Source organism: Dermacentor silvarum, chromosome 2 (genome assembly GCF_013339745.2).
Source record: "Dermacentor silvarum isolate Dsil-2018 chromosome 2, BIME_Dsil_1.4, whole genome shotgun sequence".
Taxonomy (NCBI): Eukaryota; Metazoa; Arthropoda; class Arachnida; order Ixodida; family Ixodidae; genus Dermacentor; species Dermacentor silvarum.
In genome coordinates this window covers 24,678,078-24,696,836 of record NC_051155.1, presented here as the reverse complement: position 1 = coordinate 24,696,836, position 18,759 = coordinate 24,678,078, and the positions used below count along the sequence as shown (strand labels likewise).

Sequence of the window (18,759 nt, the reverse complement as noted above, 5' to 3'; positions counted from 1 at the left end):
CAAACTCCGTTGGCGGAGATCGCCAACGCGGTGACGCTTGTGTCAACTGTACACGGAGACAACATCACTGCTGTGCAAATCCAAGCAAGTCTGATCCCCTCCAAGCGTAGTATGAGGCAGGGCATTATTATAAATTTTTTTAAGCTGCACTAAGGAGCCTATTAATTTTTTTTTTCAGCCGAACGAGTTTTTCGGACTATTTTTCAGTCCCCGTGAGCTCGGAAAATCGGTTGGCGACCGTACGGAACGCCTTAACCTAACAGCCGCATGTTGCCACCAGCCTGAAACTACGAATTATCGGAATAGAGCCGTGCGGGCCATTCAAATTATCCGGTAGAATTTGCATTGAAAATGACGGGACAGCTCAAATTCTTCGAATTAACAGAAATTTCAAATTAACCTAGTTCGAATTATCGAGGTTTTACTGTGATGCCAAGTAAATGAACAACGTCCTTCAATGTTTTTTTACGCCATTTGCTTATTTTGACCCGCCGGATAATTCAACCAGTTTCGTCGGTCCCATCAGGATCCAAATAACGGAAATCAACTGTAAAATATTTTAAATGCTTGTCCCCCTTTCCCTTTTTCGTGCCCACCGGGTGGAACAATTATCTGTCATAACAAAGGGATTTTCTTGGCACCCGGATTTTCTTGGCGGCACATGAATATTGTCACAAGTGCATTCAACTGTATTGTCACGTACTAGTGACGCTGAAGAAAACAGTCGTAAAACTGTGTACGAGGAAACTGGTTGTTTATTGGGCGAACCTGTGCCCACAAAAGCAAGGTACACTCAAAGCACAACGATAGCGGCGAACACAGTCGGCGATCGTCGAAAATCTGATCAGCGGCGAAACGCGTCGGCTTTTATACCTGAGTCATCGAAGGTTCTAGATTAATCCCTGATGCCCGCGTGTCTTCCAGAAAGTTCTAGACAATTCGCGTCACTCATGCAATCAGATAACATAAGCGTCGGTGAAAACAGGCAATGGAAAGAAGCATCGATAACATTCTAGAAACTTCCGATACAGGCACGTCCTGCGCCGAGCGATAACGTTTAACATTTGTTAGCCGGTGGAAAGCGGCCACCGGTGAAAGATAAACATGTATACGTGTCAATACCCTCCCCTTAAAAAGCATCGTCCCGATGCTACAAACAAATGTGAAAGCGAAAACAAAACCACGCATAATAAAGAAAAAAAAATAAAGTAACAAAGTACCTAAGTTCGTCAGCGGGCGTAGAAAGGCTTAAGACGCACCACATGGATGACTTCGGGTCGTGCGCGGCGCCGCTGTGATTGCGAAATGCCGTCTGGCACGACATCATAGTCCAGTGCGCCAATACGTCGGATGATCTTATATGGTCCGAAATAGCGACGTAAGAGTTTCTCGCTAAGTCCTCGTCATCGTATCGGAGTCCAGACCCAAACACGGTCTCCGGGCTGCTACTCGACGTAGCGTCGTCGAAGATTGTAGTGTCGGCTGTCAGTTCTCTGCTGGTTCTTGATGCGCAGGCGGGCGAGCTGTCGACCTTTTTCGGCACGCTGCAAATAGGTGGCAACGTCGAGATTTTCTTCGTCAGTGATGTCCGGTAGCATGGCGTCAAGCGTCGTTGCCGGGTTCCTTCCGTAGACCAGGTTGAACGGCGCCATGTGCGTCGTTTCTTGCACGGCCGTGTTGTATGCGAAGGTCACATACGGAAGGATGGCATCCCACGTCTTGTATTCGACGTCGACGTACATTGCCCGCATGTTGGCGATGGTCTTATTTAGGCGCTCGGTGAGGCCATTCGTCTGCGGGTGGTAGGCGGTGGTGCAGCGATGGCTTGTCTGGCTGTATCGCAGGATGGCTTGAGTTAGTTCAGCCGTGAAGGCCGTACCTCTGTCGGTGATGAGGACTTCTGGGGCACCGTGACGCAGGAGGATGTTCTCAACGAAGAATCGGGCTACCTCGGCGGCACTGCCTTTGGGCAAGGCTTTTGTTTCGGCATAGCGGGTGAGGTAGTCCGTAGCAACGATGATCCATTTATTCCCGGACGTCGACGTCGGAAAAGGCCCCAGTAAGTCCATCCCGATCTGCTGGAACGGTCAGCGAGGTGGCTCGATCGGCTGTAGAAGCCCGGCTGGCCTTGTCGGCGGTGTTTTGCGTCGCTGACAGTCTCGGCATGTCCTCCTTACGTAATGGGCGACGTCAGCAGAGAGGCGAGGCCAGTAGTATTTTTCTTGTATTCTCGCGAGAGTGCGGGAAAAACCGAGATGTCCAGCCGTTGGGTCGTCATGGAGAGCTTGCAGAACCTCTGGATGCAATGCTGAGGGTACCACGAGGAGGTAGTTGGCTCGGAGAGACGAGAAGTTCTTCTTTAGAAGAATGTCGTTTCGCAAGAAGAACGACGCCAATCCTCGCCTGAACGCCTTCGGCACAATGACGGTCTTGCCTTCCAAGTAGTCTACAAGGCTCCTTAGTTCCGGGTCGGCTCGCTGTTGTTCGGCGAATTCGTCGGCACTGATGGGTCCCAAGAAAGTGTTGTCATCCTGGTCGTCTTGCAGCGGCGGTTCGACGGGGGCGCGAGACAAACAATCGGCGTCAGCGTGCTTTCGCCCGGATTTGTAAACGACGGTGATGTCGAATGCTTGAAGTCTCAGGCTCCATCGTGAGAGGCAACCTGAAGGATCCTTCAAGTTAGCTAGCCAACACAAGGCGTGGTGGTCGCTTACAACTTTAAAGGGCCTGCCATAGAGGTAGGGGCGAAACTTTGATGTAGCCCAGATGATGGCGAGGCACTCCTTTTCTGTTGTGGAATAATTTGCTTCCGCCTTCGATAGCGACCGGCTAGCGTAACTTACAACCCTTTCTAGTCCGTCGGTCCTCTGCACAAGCACGGCGCCGAGTCCTACGCTGCTTGCGTCGGTGTGGACTTTGGTATCGGCATTTTCGTCGAAATGCGCAAGTATTGGCGGCGATTGCAGGCGTCGCTTCAGTTCTTCAAATGCTTCGACTTGCGGCGTCTCCCACCTGAACTCGACGTCGGCCTTCGTGAGATACGTCAGTGGCTCAGCGATCCATGAAAAATTCTTGACGAAGCGCCTGTAATAGGCACAAAGTCCAAGAAATCTACGCACTGCCTTCTTGTCAGCGGGCGGAGAAAAGTTGGAGATGGCGGCAATTTTCTGAAGGTCGGGGCGCACTCCAGACTTGTTGATGACGTGGCCTAAAAACAAGAGCTCCTCATATGCGAAGCGGCAATTTTCTGGCTTCAACGTGAGTCCGGAGGTCTTGATTGCTTGAAGAACTGTTTCAAGGCGCCGGAGGTGTTCCTCGAAGTTTGAGGCAAACACAACGACGTCGTCCAAATAGACGAGGCAAGTCTGCCACTTCAAGCCTGCCAGTACTGTATCCATGACACGTTGGAAAGTGGCAGGCGCCGAGCAAAGACCAAACGGCATGACCTTGAACTCGAACAGACCATCTGGTGTTATAAACGCAGTCTTCTCCCGGTCCCTCTTGTCGACTTCGATTTGCCAGTAGCCGGTTTTGAGGTCCATCGACGAAAAATACTTTGCGTTGTAGAGTCGATCCAAGGCGTCGTCAATCCGTGGGAGGGGGTATACGTCCTTCTTCGTGATTTTGTTGAGGCGACGATAATCGACGCAGAAACATAGGGTTCCATCCTTCTTCTTCACTAACACCACGGGGGACGCCCACGGACTCTTGGACAGCTGGATGATGTCGTCGCGTAGCATTTCGTCGACTTGTTGCCTTATGGCCTCGCGTTCGCGCGCCGAAACTCGGTACGGGCTCTGACGGAGTGGCCGGACATTTTCGTCGGTTATGATGCGGTGCTTGGCGACAAGGGTTTGTCGAACTTTTGACGACGACGAGAAGCAGTCCTCGTATTGCAGGAGCAGAGCCTTTAGTTGTTCTTTCTTGTGCCTGGGAAGGTTCTGATTGACGTCGAAAGTGGGTTCAGGTATTATAGTCGTCGTTGCAGGTGCACTGGAATCCGTGAAGGCGAACGCACGGCTGGCTTGTACTATTTCGTCGATGTAGGCGACCGTGGTGCCTTTGTTAATGTGCTTGTATACGGGGCTGAAGTTCGTGAGCATCACCCTTGCTTTCCCTGCACGTAGCTCAGCTATGCCTCTAGCGACACAAATTTCACGGTCGAGCAGTAAGTGATGATCGCCCTCGATGACGCCCTCCATGTCTGCAGGCACTTCGGTACCGACGGAAATCATTACGCTCGAGCGAGGCGGAACGGTGACTTGTTCTTCAAGCACATTCAAGGCATGGTAACTTATGCTTGTATCCGGTGGTATCGCGTTGTGCGTTGAAAGCGTTATCGACTTGGACCTTAAGTCGAGGACTGCACCGTGTTGATTTAGAAAGTCCATGCCTAGGATGACATCCCTGGAGCAGTGCTGCAGGATTACGAAGCTCGCCGGGTAAGTGTGGTTGTTTACCGTGACTCCCGCTGTGCAGATTCCAGTCGGCGTTATTGGGTGGCCTCCCGCTGTCCGGATATCGGGTCCTTGCCAGGCTGTTTTCACCTTCTTCAACTTGGCGGCGAACGGGCCACTGAAGACGGAATAGTCGGCTCCAGTGTCGTCGAGAGCGGTGACGTTATGGCCATCGATGAGCACATCTAGATCGGTAGACCGGCGTCTGGCGTTGCGGTTAATTCGTGGCGTCAGATCACGGCTGCGTCGGCTTGCTCTGCTGCTGCTACGTCGCGTCGGAAGGTCTTCTTTCGGCGGCGAAGTGTTGTCAAGGCTGTTGCTAGGCGGCGTGCTGATATCTCGTCGTGATGAATCGCGAATCAGCGGCGGCGGCGGCGGCGGCGGCGGCGGAGGATCTTCGGCATTGCGTCGTACACCAACCGCACCTCCATCGGTTGCTGCCTTTAGTTTCCCGGGTAAGGGCTGGGAGATCGGCCCCGGGTGGGACCGTTGTACTGACGGCGATGCGGCGAGATGTAGCGGCCTGGTGACGGCGAGCGTGAGGATCGTCGTGGTTGCCACTGGGCTCCGGCGAGGTAGTCGGCGATGTCGCGCGGTCGTTCACCTCGATCGGGACGCGGCACGTTGACGGGGAACCCTCGTAGGCCCATCTCGCGGTATGGGCATCGGCGGTAGACATGGCCGGCTTCCCCGCAGTGATAGCAGAGCGGGCGGTGGTCGGGGGCGCGCCAAATGTCCGTCTTCCTCTGGTAGCTGCGCTGGGCGACGGGCGGGCGTGCTGGCGGCGGCGGCGGTGGACGACGGAACTGCGGCGTTACGGGGCCCTGGCGCGAGCGCGGAGGGGGGCCTTGACGGCGGGCGACGGCGGCGTAGGTCCGCGCTTCCGGCTGGGGTTGCGGCGATTGTGGCTGCCCATCGGGAACTCCAAGTGAGCGCTGAACATCGTCTTTGACGACGTCGGCGATAGATGCCACGTGAGGCTGCGACCTGGGAAAGAGCTTATGCAGCTCCTCGCGAACGACCGCTCTGATGGTCTCGCGCAGGTCGTCGGCGCCTAGCGCTTGAGTGTCGGCGTAGTTGGTCAGGGCACGGCGGTTGTATTGCCTGACGCGCATTTCAAGCGTCTTCTCGATCGTTGTAGCCTCGGAAAGAAATTCGGCGACAGTCTTGGGCGGGTTGCGCATCAATCCAGCGAATAGTTGGTCTTTGACACCCCGCATCAAGAACCGAACTTTCTTTTCTTCAGACATGTCGGGGCCGTCGTGGCGGAAGAGGCGAGTCATCTCCTCCGTGAAGATCACGATGTTCTCGTTCGGCAATTGCACTCTGGTTTCTAAGAGAACCTCTGCCCTCTCCTTTCGTACGACACTCGTGAAGGTCCTCACGAAGTTTTCACGAAAAAGGTCCCACGTAACCAGGGTGGTCTCTCTGTTCTCAAACCAGGTCCGAGCAGCGTCATCCAACGAAAAATAGACATGGCGTAGCTTGTCGTCGTCACTCCATTTGTTGAACGTCGCGGTCCGCTCGTATGTCTCCAGCCAGGTTTCAGGGTCTTCAGCCCAAGATCCACGGAAGGTCGGGGGCTCCCGAGGTTGTTGCAGCAGGATGGGGGACGCTGGGGCTGCCATTGAGGTCGTTGACTTGGCCTTGATCGCTGTGGTCTTCTCGGGAAGAAGTCCGTACTCCGGCAGAAGTCCTTGCTGCCTACGGCTAGCTCGCTGGTCCTTGGTGATGTTGGCGTTGTCCTCCGGTTTCGGGCTTGGATCGCGGCTTTGCGGGGGCGTTCGTTGCATGAACGCACTAGCACCTCCACCAGATGTCACGTAGTAGTGAGGCTGAAGAAAACAATCGTAAAACTGTGTACGAGGAAACTGGTTGTTTATTGGGCGAACCTGTGCCCACAAAAGCAAGGTACACTCAAAGCACAACGATAGCGGCGAACACAGTCGGCGATCGTCGAAAATCTGATCAGCGGCAAAACGCGTCCGCTTTTATACCTGAGTCATCGAAGGTTCTAGATTAATCCCTGATGCCCGCGTGTCTTCCAGAAAGTTCTAGACAATTCGCGTCACTCATGCAATCAGATAACATAAGCGTCGGTGAAAACAGGCAATGGAAAGAAGCATCGATAACGTTCTAGAAACTTCCGATACAGGCGCGTCCTGCGCCGAGCGATAACGTTTAACATTTGTTAGCCAGTGGAAAGCGGCCACCGGTGAAAGATAAACATGTATACGTGTCAGTATTATGTAAGAACTTTTCGCGAGAACAAACATTCACAGTAGTGTGCACAGGTGGGCTTCTCACACTTTCTGGACCTTGGGAACCCCACCAGCTTTCCCAAAGTGCTGCAGAAACACGCCCCTTTCCCTCTTTCCACCGATGTGCTTAGAGACAGATTCACTTAAGAGGTAGCTTTAGCTCGGGGCCTCCTATCTAAATACACAAGAAAGAATAAATTATTTTTCTTGGCAAGGACTGCACCGAATTTGATGAGGTTTTGCTACATATAAAACAAAAGGTTAAAATCTAACGAATGTTGGAAGCAGATTTGTTGTTTAGGCCCCTGATGTTTGATACAAATTGTCGAAAATTGCAAGATTTAGAAAAACGAGAATGTCATTTATAATTCCATAACCTTTTCTTTTAAACTTTACTCTCAAATGCAACAAATTTTTAAAAATCAGCCCAGGGGTTATTTCAGAAAAGAATTTCTGCATTTTAAATGTGTTTGAAAATAGGCCGCATTGGAGTTGGGCTCAAGCCACAGTGTAAGAGATATACTCTTTAGGTGGGGACACTTTTCGGCCGGTTTGCCAGACGTGATCGACCAGATAAAGTAGCAATGGCGCGCGTCCGTCGGCATTGTGACGGCAGCAGATACCTAACGGCGGGACGACGCAACTTCAATTAGAACGCAGGCAAAAGCTTGTACAAACAAAGAACGCGCACACAGAAGCAACCAGAGGACGGGGCCTGCTTGCGGCGTCGCGTCACCATATCTGCTCCGTCGAGGCGATGCCCTCTCCCCCACGCTCACCCCTCACCATGGTGACCTACTTTCGTGCATCACTCAATCATTTCAGATTTCCCGCGAAGCACCGGTTACTATACCAACGGGAGATAAAACCAATAAAACCTTTTGTGTCTTGAAGTTGCGTCGTCCCGCCGATAGGTATCTGCTGCTGTCACAGGGCCAACAGACGTGCGCCGTTGCTACTTTATCTGGTCGATCGTGCCTCGCGAGTGTCCTCACCTAAACAGTACATATCTCACACCGTGGCCTGAGCTAAGGCTTCCTCTTAAAAGGCCCCTCACCAGGCCCCATTGCAAATTTTTGGTATACAGTCAACGACCAATTTTCTGGACGCCAGATTTTTCAGATGCAGAAATACCTTCCCCAACCGATTTTCCGGGCTTTTTGCCATGACTACAGGTCCAAAATGGCATTAAGCGAAGCCACCACCACCGCCGCCATTTCGATTACGTTGCCGCCTCGAACCGGCATTCTCGCACTGGCAGCCGCTACGTAGCCACCACCGCAACAACACTAAGTCCAGCTACTTTGACGTTTGCTACCAAGCTACCAAGCTATTGAAACAATGCACCGCTGTTAGCAGTGGCGCTGACTCCACCTTTGTAATCCTTGCTAATGGCTTCAAAGCTCGGAAAGCATGGCGCTCTGCATAATGCCGGTTCCCAAAAGTCAGCTTCGCCTCAATACAGCAGTGTTACGCGGTGAAGCATTCGCGGTGTATTGCGGTGAAGCATAACAAGAGTGGGAAGGAGAAATTGTCACGGGGCATGGTATATTTTCCTTGCTTATACCCGCAGGCACCCGCCGTCTCCTATCACAATACGAGCACCAATACACCTTATAAGTGTATTGGCAGGCCTTTAGAGCTATTTTGGACGTGCCTGTGACGATTTGAGCCCTTGGGGGCAGTAAAAGGCATGTATTCGTTTTTTTGGACTGCCCGATTTTTCAGACGTTTTCACGGCCCCTAGAGAGTCCAAAAAATTGGACATTGACTGTACACTGGAAGGTTACTTTGTAGGAAGCGTTTTACTGGAAAAATATTTCATTGTTTCATTATTAGAGGACACAGAAGAAATTAACCGTATTGGTACGTGCTGCCAGCAGGCGAGCGTCACTGCCAATGGAAACTCTCTCTCCATCTGCCTCTTAGTAGTGTTCCCAAGCTTTGTTCGTTCCCTGCCTTCTCCAATACTTGAGCCGAGGGACATACTCCGGCATCGAGCCCCACCTCCTTTCTTACGGTGTTGCGCCTTCTACACTGAATAGTCATGGTGATTGACAAAACACGCACGGGGAAGAGACATGCGTGTGTGACCGTGACTCTCTGGCTGAACGCAGGCTGCCTCGAGAGTGAAAGAGCATAGCGTATGGTTTGAAATTTCAGCTGTTTTCGCAGTGTACAGAACCGTCATAATTTGCAGACATGATTGTCAGGGCGTCCAGTATATGCCATGCTTGTTTGTTAAAAATGTCCAAGCCTGGCTCATTAAAGTATACAGAAAATGAAAAGGGGGGAGAGATGGTCTTGCTGCAGACTCAAAACTGAGCGCTGAAGTGCTGGTAGGTCTCGGGGAAAGAGGAGGGAGCCTAATATGCTGTGCCTAATTTCTGTGTCAATGATGCGCCATGCCACCATGCAATAGGAGCTCTTGCTCCTTTGCCAAGGTAAGAGATTCCTTTCCTTGGTGCTTAAAGGCAGTGGAATAGAACTGTCACAGGAAGGATGGTATGCCTCCTCACAACCCTCTCTCCGTATGTGTTCATTATCATCCAATCCTTTTAAAATACTTGCGGGAGAATAATCACTATACTACACCTTAGTAGTGTTCCCAAGTAGTGCTAGTGCATATAGTACAAATCTGCTAATTCAACTCCGGTTAATTAGATTTCTCGGATAATTCGATCGAGACCAAAGGTTCCAACTGGCGCCAATAAACTTCCATGGGCCCAACTCTCATTATTTTCATCCTAAAATTGGCCTTCACCGGATAATTCCAAATTTACCAGTCAGCATACAAGTGTGTGACCCCTATAGCGACAACTTTAGTGGCAGCCTGTCTCAGCCGAACTTAGGGGACAGTGAATACGTTGAATACACGTCATCTCTCAAGGAATATTTTTCAAGCAATAACGGTAACTCACAATGTCCGATTACATTGCTTGCTCGTTTCTCAAGTGTGCCTTCCTTTTTTTGTTCTCCATGACAATTGGGGTAAAAACTGGCTGCGTGGTGCAATCGGAAACCAAACCAGAACCACCTTCGCAACGTTTGTATGTTCCACCGCATACCGCTGCTGTATTGCAGTGAAGCTGACTTCAGAAAAGCAGCTGCCATTGCGCATTTTTCTTGCTAAAAAATCGGGCGCAACTTGGACTTCTATTTCATTTAGTGTGTTAATGTCACTTCTACATTAGCTTTTGACATTGTACACATAGAAAGTGACCACACGTGTCATTTGAGGGAGTGTTAGAATCGGGCTAATACTGCCACATAAATCGAGGGGAGGGGGGGTACTCTGCAAGTGTCCACCTTGTGGACATGTCCATTTCGTCTGCTGAAGAGTCGATTGGGTGGGAAATGCCCGTCTCCTTCTGGTGTGTGCCTCAGCCCAGCCAATCAGAACTCCTGCAGCAGATGAAATAGACATGTCTACTAGGAGGACACTTACAGTGTACCCCTCCAGGGGTGTGTGGTGTGGTTTTTCCTGCATATTATTAAAATCTACGTGCCAGATAATTCATCGGTTTCATCAGGGTTGAATTAACAGAAGTCGACTGCAATAACATTTTGCATGGGATGAGAAGTGAGTGCGGACAACTGTTCGTGCCTAAATTCCCACAAGTCAAGTTTTCGAGCAATTTCTTTCAGCAGTACTTTCAATTTTATGTTGCTCTATGTCGATAGTCATGTGCTGGTCAGACGAAATTTCAGTTTACTCGTGTGAATGCACTAAACAAAAAGTAAAGCTTACATAAAACAAGTCCACAGATTCCTTTCAACGCATACACTTCCGTAGCTAAGCCTGAAGTCATCAGCTGCGGCAACACAGCTTTATGCCAGTCATCTTGGGCCACACATCGCCATGAGACTGATGGTTGGTGTTGTCAGAGACTGCCACAACTGAAAGGCCAGACTTTGCCCCAAACCAACGAGAGAGCAACGAAAGCGACCCCTTCAAAGGTGGTCAATCGAAAATGTGGCCGTAGAATGCTTGCCTCAAGGTGGGCAGCACGGGCATCAAGCAGCTCATTGTGCTTGCCGTTCAGCTCCTGCCGCAGTTCCGCCTGATGAGACTCGCTCTCCCGCAGGAGCGACTCCAGGCGGACTGTGCTCTCCCGTACCTGCCGCTCCAGCTGCTCCGTCGAGACCTGCATCCAGAAGCCATGTTGATACTAACGCCTGCTTTCTCTGAATGAGATGGCGCCTTCAGGCATAGTGAGTAAAAGTGTGTGAATGCTTGGTTTTAAAATTTTTATAATTTCTGAATAATTGAACTCAACTTCCAAACACTTAATTGAACATAATCTTAACCACGAAATACATAGCTTGCCAGTAGGGTTTCCAACAGTCCACAAGTTGCAATGTAACAAATCCCTAAAGTTGTAGCACCGTGATAACTATTACTTGAGTCCTTTTAAGCTTTTTTTCATTCTTTACAGTTAACTCACAGGGCATGCCACACTAGAACGTTCTGTTGCATGTGTATTTATATTCCATAGTCTCTTGCATGACTTATCATGCAGTGTCAGTGCTCAACAAAAAAGGCACCCTAACAAGAAAACTACGACAGAATCCATCTCACAATAACAGTCGATGGTAATGCGATTAGCATTGAAGCAATGTAGCAACATCACGCATGGGACAATGTATTGCAGAAGTCACACTTATTTAAAATCTTCAGCGGTCATTCTGAGACTTCCATCGCTTCGGCTATATGCGACATCCACTTTCTCCTGTATCAGCCCACTTTGGTATGACACTCACTAAGGTCGCCTATGTGCATGATAACATGATGACTCAGTGAAACAATAGAATGATGAAGAAGGAACAACATCGATGAAACGACAAGTTGGTATGACGACGGTGGCATGACAACAATGAAATGATGATTATGAAATGATGACGGTAGTATAATGACGACAGCGTGACAACGATGGCACGAGAATATAGAATGAAGATGAGTGTATGACGACAACCGGATGACGAAGCTAGAATGACGACGAAGGCGCGGCCACGACAACATGACGATTACATGAACGCACGACGGTGACTGTCTGGTGACGATGCAATGACGATGATGGCATGACAACAGCAGCATAATGAAGACTGGATGACAACATCATTATGATAAAATGAAGGAGAAAGAATGACACTGATGGAACGACGAAGGCAATAATGACAACGGTTATGACGATAATGGGACGACATTTCTTGAGGTGGTGACGATGGCAAACAGCTTGATGACGATGGCATGACAATGACATGGCGATGACGGTATGACAATAAATGCATGATAACAATGGTATGAGGACAATGGGATCACATGTATGACAACAATGGTCAGACAACTACTGTATCAAAACGATGGTGAGATGATGACATGATGATAATGGAATGCCAAAGCCGGAGTGACTGCGATAGAACAACCATGACGGCATCACGACGGCAGTACTGTATAGACCACTTATAATGTAACCGCTTATAGTGCAGGACTGGATATAATACGATCATTTCAGACTGCCGTTAATTTTCCCTTAGCACACTATGTATACGCGTATTGCTTATAGTGCAGTTGCGGGACACGAAATACCGGTTACAGTGCGGCTGCCTGGAAGTACGGTAGTAAACCTAGACGGCAAACGCTCCCCTCAAACTACAAATATTGTACTTACTCGAATCTAACGCCCCCTTCCAGCCACTATAACATTAGACAGCGTCAAATTTTCGTCACTGTCACACTGTCTAGGCCGTTCGGCCTAATCCGCACTGCTGATTATTAGGCGTCGGCGACTAAACTTAAGATTTGGTACCAGATCGACACAGATCTACAGTATAGACCACTTATAACGTAACCGCTTATAGTTCAGGATCGGATATAGTGCGGTCTTTTCAGACTCCCATTAATTTTCCCATAGCACTCCATTATACACGTATCGCTTATAATGCAGTTGCGGGAAACGAAATACCGGTTACAGTGCGGCTGCCTGGGAGTACGGAAGTCAGCGGAGACGGCGAATGCTCCCCTCAAATGGGCGCCCCAAGGAGTGCTCAGGAAGAAAGAGAGACGAAGTGGAGGAGAAGAGCATGTGGTGCGAACGAACAGCCAGTGAGGCTGAAACCAGAATCTTGAGTGCGAGTCGTGAAATATCACGGCACACATAGCGAGCGAGGGCCACGAAACTGCAAACGCCGGCCGACGCTCGCTTCACGATAACGGCAGTAAACGAAACTTCAGGGAGCGGGCGGCGCCGGTACAGCACGGTGAAGGGCGCATGCGGAGACCGTGGAATGTGAGGGAGGAGGGCAGCAGGGAAGCGGACTCCGCCTCGGCAACTCCGCCGCTTCGGTGGCTCCCCTCGCCCTCCTTCGTAGCTCCCTCACTTTCGACTGTCACCGTGCGCGCCCACCGCCGTGCAGGCGCCGCCGCTCCAGCCGGCCCGGCGCCAGCTCCCGGAAGTTTCGTTTTCTGCCGTTATCGGGAAGCGGGCGTTTGCCGGCATGGGCAGTTTCGTTGGCCGGCCTGGGACAGCGCCGCTGCTTCCCTCTGCGCCGTAGCCGCAGAGTGCAAGGTCAACACGTGACTAGAAAGTAGAGGAAGCATAAAGGAGAAAGAAGGGTTCACTGCCATTTTCTACGCGTGGCTACGGTAGCATGGCCGAGACGTCAGCACGTACACGCATGTTCCGGCGCAACGCAGAATCAGTGACCTTGCCATTTCAGAGAGAGGGTCAAATTTCCTCCGCGTTTTTTCTTTCTTTTTTTGTTTTGTTCGCGCGCGACATTGAGGGGTCTCTCCTAAGCTTTTACTCTATGGCGGTGCCGGAGCAATGGCGGTCGGAGGAGCCGCCGCGTGATTTGGTTCGAATTAACGAGATTCGACTGTACATTGAATGCAATAAACGTTCTAGCCACATTCCTCGACTGTCGCATACGCGTGGCGGCTCGGTACACATGTTTTGCATATGTGCGGGCTTTGAAAATTGTTGCTTTGGTTATAGTGCGGATATTCGCAACTGCAGCGACTTACGTTATAAGCGGTCTACACTGTATTAGCAGCAGCTGTGCGACACTCGGAAAGTTGACAAACTGCCTCACAAACGAAAGCGAGTACACAGGAGAGCAACAAAGTTGTTCATGGCCGCCATCTTTGCGACACACCATACGGCAGCCTCTCGATCCCGACGTCATTCGTGGACGCACATCAGTCTCTTTTTGTAGTTTCATGTAACCCGTCACAAGACTAGCTTTGGACTTGCACGGCAGGCGCAAAAGTGTCATGGCTGGTTGCATGTACAGCGGATGAACAAGGGGGGGCTGGAGGGAGTGGGGGAGAGGGCATCATGCTAACTAGCCATAATCCTTCAGGTTTCAGAATGTTTGACCGGTGGCAAATCACACCGAACCTGACAATGAAACGGCACGGACGATGCCTGCTTTTTGTTTCGGCATTCTTCGATTCAATATGTGATTCGAAATTTACTATTAGATATTCGTGCACCCCTAATAAACATCTGTTGACTCCGAGCTGCACATGTAATTTGTTTGGGGGCTATTTAAAGGCTGCTAATAAGAAAATTACACAGTTACTAGCTCTGCAGCCTTGCCAAGATTGCTTCAGCAGTATATACACTACTCATTCATAACCACTTTAGCCAAAGTGAAACATCCTTGCAGTTAGCCCTGAGAAGAAGACAGCCCAGCATAACTTGCTCTGAAATTATAGCATCTAGTTTCTTCGAACGAGGCATTTTTGGCATCTTGCAGAAAGGGTTTGGTCAATTAAAAGATAGAAGACAGACTTTCCTTACGTTCAGTTCTTTTCGTGCAGGCTAGAAAAACAGGGTACAAAAATACAGTGTCAGCGTTGTCTTTGCACCACTGAATGATGTACGCAGAACAAAGCACATTTTTATGTAAGTGGTAGGAAGGAGAGCGTACAATTGCAGCACTTTGCAACTTCCTAACACCCCGTGAAAAAAATATTCAATGGATGACTTTTGCATAAACTCCAAGATCACAGATGCCTGTGTAGCACACAATGCAAGAGGATCTCGGACTTTGTGCTTCTGTCTACTGCAATCATCACTGCCAGTGGCCAGAAAAGAGGAGAATTTCTCGTTAACAAATAGTAATGTACTGCAAAAGCCAGAGCTACCGTGCCTGAACAGCCTGTAGCGGTATTTTTTTTTTTTACTTTCTTTTAACTCTTTCCATACTGCGCCCATTAGGCATCGTTAGCCTTCTATCGATGGTTTGAAACGCCGCTTTTGAGACCTTACGCGCCACTCACGAACATACTGCGCTATCGGACGTGAAGGAGGAGAACTATAGATAAGTTTTCTAAGCAGTTTGCTTTTTTCCCACGAGGCGGTTATTTTTAAGTGTGCTCCGAAGTTTCGCGATCGTCAAAGGAGAACAAAACAATGGCTTCCCACTATCGATGGTTTGAAACGACGCTTTCGAGACCTTTCGCGCCGCTCATGGACACACTGCGCCATCGGACGTGAAAGAGGAGAAACTATATTTTTGTTTACTAAGCAGTTCGCTTTTTTCCCACCAAGCGATAATTTTTAAACATGCTCCAAAGTTTCGCCATCGTCAAAGCCGAACACAAAAATGTCCGACTCCGGAAACAGCGCGCCCGCAGCCTCTGAGGCTGATCTTATCGATACATCGAATAGCAGCGAATCAGACAATGCTGACTTTTCGGCGGACTTTGAGTCTGAAAGCGACGACGACGCAAACCAGCCCGGAACATTGGCGGCCACAGCCCGACACGCCAAACTGTAGTGCTTGCAGGTGTTTTGTAGCGAAATACCTGTTCAATGAAAAATTTTGATTTTTTCGGAGATAGTGCCTAATAGACGGCAATACATTTTGTATTTCTCATAATTTTCGTTACATTTTTTTCTTAGTAGATACAAGTGTGTCTTTACAAATTTTGTTCAATTTTATTGCGCAATCTTGATTTCAACAATTTATAGTGTTTTATGACATACATCTCGTTAATAAAACTTTTTATGTGTCCAAGGTGCATTCATTGTGCTTTCTGTTTATGTATTACATTAAAAATTGAATACAGTAGTTCCTTCCAAAAAGAAACATCTGCCATACCATACAAAAAACACCTATTTTCCCCAACGTAGAGAAAAAGTTAATTTATTATCATCCACAGTAGAATTTGAATGTTTTTTTTTATTCTTTAATCATATGGTAATTTTTAAATTTAGCCAATATCTTTTATTTCTCTGAAGTTTCTTCAAGATATGTATTTATGTTCATTGCTTTGAATTCCCATTATCACTTTTAACTATTCACTAACTACCTTTTGATACTACTCCGTTTCTTTTTCTGTTTATTTCTTGCATCTCAATTGTCCAAAACTTCTCAATTCCTGTTTTCTGGAAAAACTAAGCACACTCATTCAGATAATGATAATTTTTTATTATAAGAATTCTTTTACATTTTGTGAGGATGTCATTTCCCAGCGTCTTGAACGAGCGACACTGCATCCTCGTATTTTTCCCGAAGTTAAATTGCCGATCGCACTCTGCATTGCTCTGTGGTATCAACAAAATACCCAGCGTCACTTCGGCTAAGCCCTACATTAAAAATACTTGAAGATACTTTTTGTGCTAGCCCTCCTTGCTTTTAAAGCCACGACTGACTGTAGGCCTGCGCAATGCCAGAGCGGCTGATGCTGAGGAGAACGATCGGGAGTCGAGTGTTGCTAGTTGCGGAATGCGGCATTCGCTCGCTAACTTAATGAAACTAGGGCCACTAGGGCAACCAACAGGTCAGCGTAAGGCGCGGCTCCGCGGTTAACGAAATAGCGCATGCATAGGGTTTCCCTACTACTTTCTTAACAATGTTTTGCATGACTTCCAACTGGATTGGATTGGGTTGGATTCGTTTTGCCAATGTGGCCTGACAAAGAGCTGGACGTGGATAGAAACATGACACAACTGCAATTTCCAGGAGATTTTCCTGTCAACCGTACGACCCGAAGAAATGGTCCAAATCAGGGAATCTCCCAGGTAATCCGGGAGACTTGGCAGGTATGCAAACTAGATTGACAATGCCTTTTTACATGTGAATAATTATTTCCCCTTTTTGTTTTCCCTTCCTGAAAGTACCTGCAGAAGCCTACCCCTTTCACATTTTTTGTCTATAACGACTAAACAACCCCTTTTTGAATATATTTTGAGTTCATCTGTACTGCACTACACATCCGCTTATTCTTCTCCACCATTTGTGGCTGGGGAAAGTGAAGTACATGAATGCTGCTAAGGATGGCAGTTGTTGCCCTGACAAAGACAAGCCTCCTTGTTGAAACATAGGTTCTAGGATGAGAAGAAGAGAGATTTCTTTTGATAGAAAAGATGGGAGGTTGGCCTGAATCCATACTCTGACCAGCTACACAGCATTGGGAAGGGAAATGGGAACAAAAAGAAAGAAAGAAAAGCGTTCATGATAGGGACGTAAATGGTGGTCAATGAACTTGAACAGCAAAGACTCTTCAAAGTTTCAAATCCAGACCCCTCTCTTGCAAATATTTTATAAAAGCATTAAGAAAATCATGTCAACAAAGGACTGGCCAGGGTCCCAATAAAATGTTTTCAGACAAAGGTTTGTTGATGAGCATGGACAAATGTGCTGCCAATGATTTCTTTCCATAGCATAATCGCGGGCAGATGCACAAGACATGTTCTGTAGTCCCGGGTGTATTGCATGTTGCAAGTTCCAGGCTGAGGATTCCCTTGACTGCCTACTGTTGAGCATTTTTGTGTGACACCTCTGTCTTGCTTCGAGAAAACAGAGTCAATTTCACCACATTAAATTTTTAGCCTCAAAATTGCAGCCGGAACAACCAAACCCCAAAACACCTGTTGGCATTTGAGCACCAATGCAACAGGGCACAAAAGCACAAAAGCAACAGGGCACTGACAAAGCTATTGTCAACGCTAGTGACCTCATGTGCAGACACCACCTATGATGTAACACCTCAGACATCAATCCTTAAAGAGTGTGTAAAGGAGCCCCGACCTGCTGGGCGTCCCTCTCGGCCTCCAATCGTTCGTTGAGCTCCTGCGTGCAATGCAGTGCAGCACGCAAGGCCTCCAGCTCACGCTGTGCGGCCGTGCGTTGCTGGTCTAGTTGCTCCCGCAGGCTGCTCTCTGCAAACAGCAAACATGACGTGAGTTCGTTACTATGGTCTGACAAGGAACAGCAGCAGAGTTCAACAGCTGGAAATATTTGCAAAATAAATTTGCAAGAGCTCTGAGAATTAAAATAGCGAAAGAGACACAGGACAGCAGAAAGACAGGACACCACGAGCACTAACCTGCAATTGCAGGATCCTGTGAAGAATACTTTGAAGCACCAATGCAGATTGTGCATGCTGAAGCGAACCCAAAACACGTATGCTTCAATTTTTTTGGAAAGAAGGAGGTTTTGCAGGATTATTCCACTGCAACCAAGTGCTCGTGGTGCCGTGTCTTTGAACTGTCCTGTCTTTTACTGTATTTTCATTCATAAGAACATGTTCCACCAACTGTCCCACACTACTACTCCACTAGCATTGGTACGAGTCCACCTTGAAAACAGCATGAAATAATTCAACAAACAAGGCAGATGCAAAGAAGCAAAAGCTACCCACGACTCCCAACTTAAGTTGCCAGCCTCATCCAAGAAGCACAACTATCCCATACTACAGGGATATTGCAGATGCAACCAGAAGTGCTGTGGGTCAACCGAGTGGTAGGGTTCTTGTGCCACTAATAGTGCTTAACTGCTCAACTCTCCCCAGCTCTGAACTTAAAGGGTGCAACACAAGCCCAGACACATAACCAGTGAATAGGTCACCACCCACAACTGGCTTTTTCGTCTGCAGCTGTAAGCAGTTTGCATGGAACAAGAGGCAAAAGGAACAGATGCAGGAAATCGTACATATTTCGAGAGAAAAGCATGCGCAAACAGCATGCCCACACAGCCATGTGACCGCGCTTGTCCATCACGGAGCAGTATGCTTCTCATTCTGC

At 48.6% G+C, this 18,759-nt stretch overlaps 1 protein-coding gene across 5 annotated transcripts in view; it reads right to left on the bottom strand.

Moving 5' to 3' along the window:
- LOC119439931 (rootletin-like) overlaps positions 1 to 18,759 on the bottom strand; it is a 289,750-nt gene that overhangs the window by 170,371 nt on the left and 100,620 nt on the right. For all 5 annotated transcript variants that reach the window (XM_049661195.1, XM_037704895.2, XM_049661198.1 and 2 more), the window contains 2 exons: positions 17,765 to 17,895; positions 10,714 to 10,866 (listed from right to left, as the gene is read on the bottom strand). In XM_049661195.1, the coding sequence (XP_049517152.1) occupies positions 10,714 to 10,866; positions 17,765 to 17,895 (284 nt within the window). The remainder of the gene's footprint in view (positions 1 to 10,713; positions 10,867 to 17,764; positions 17,896 to 18,759) is intronic.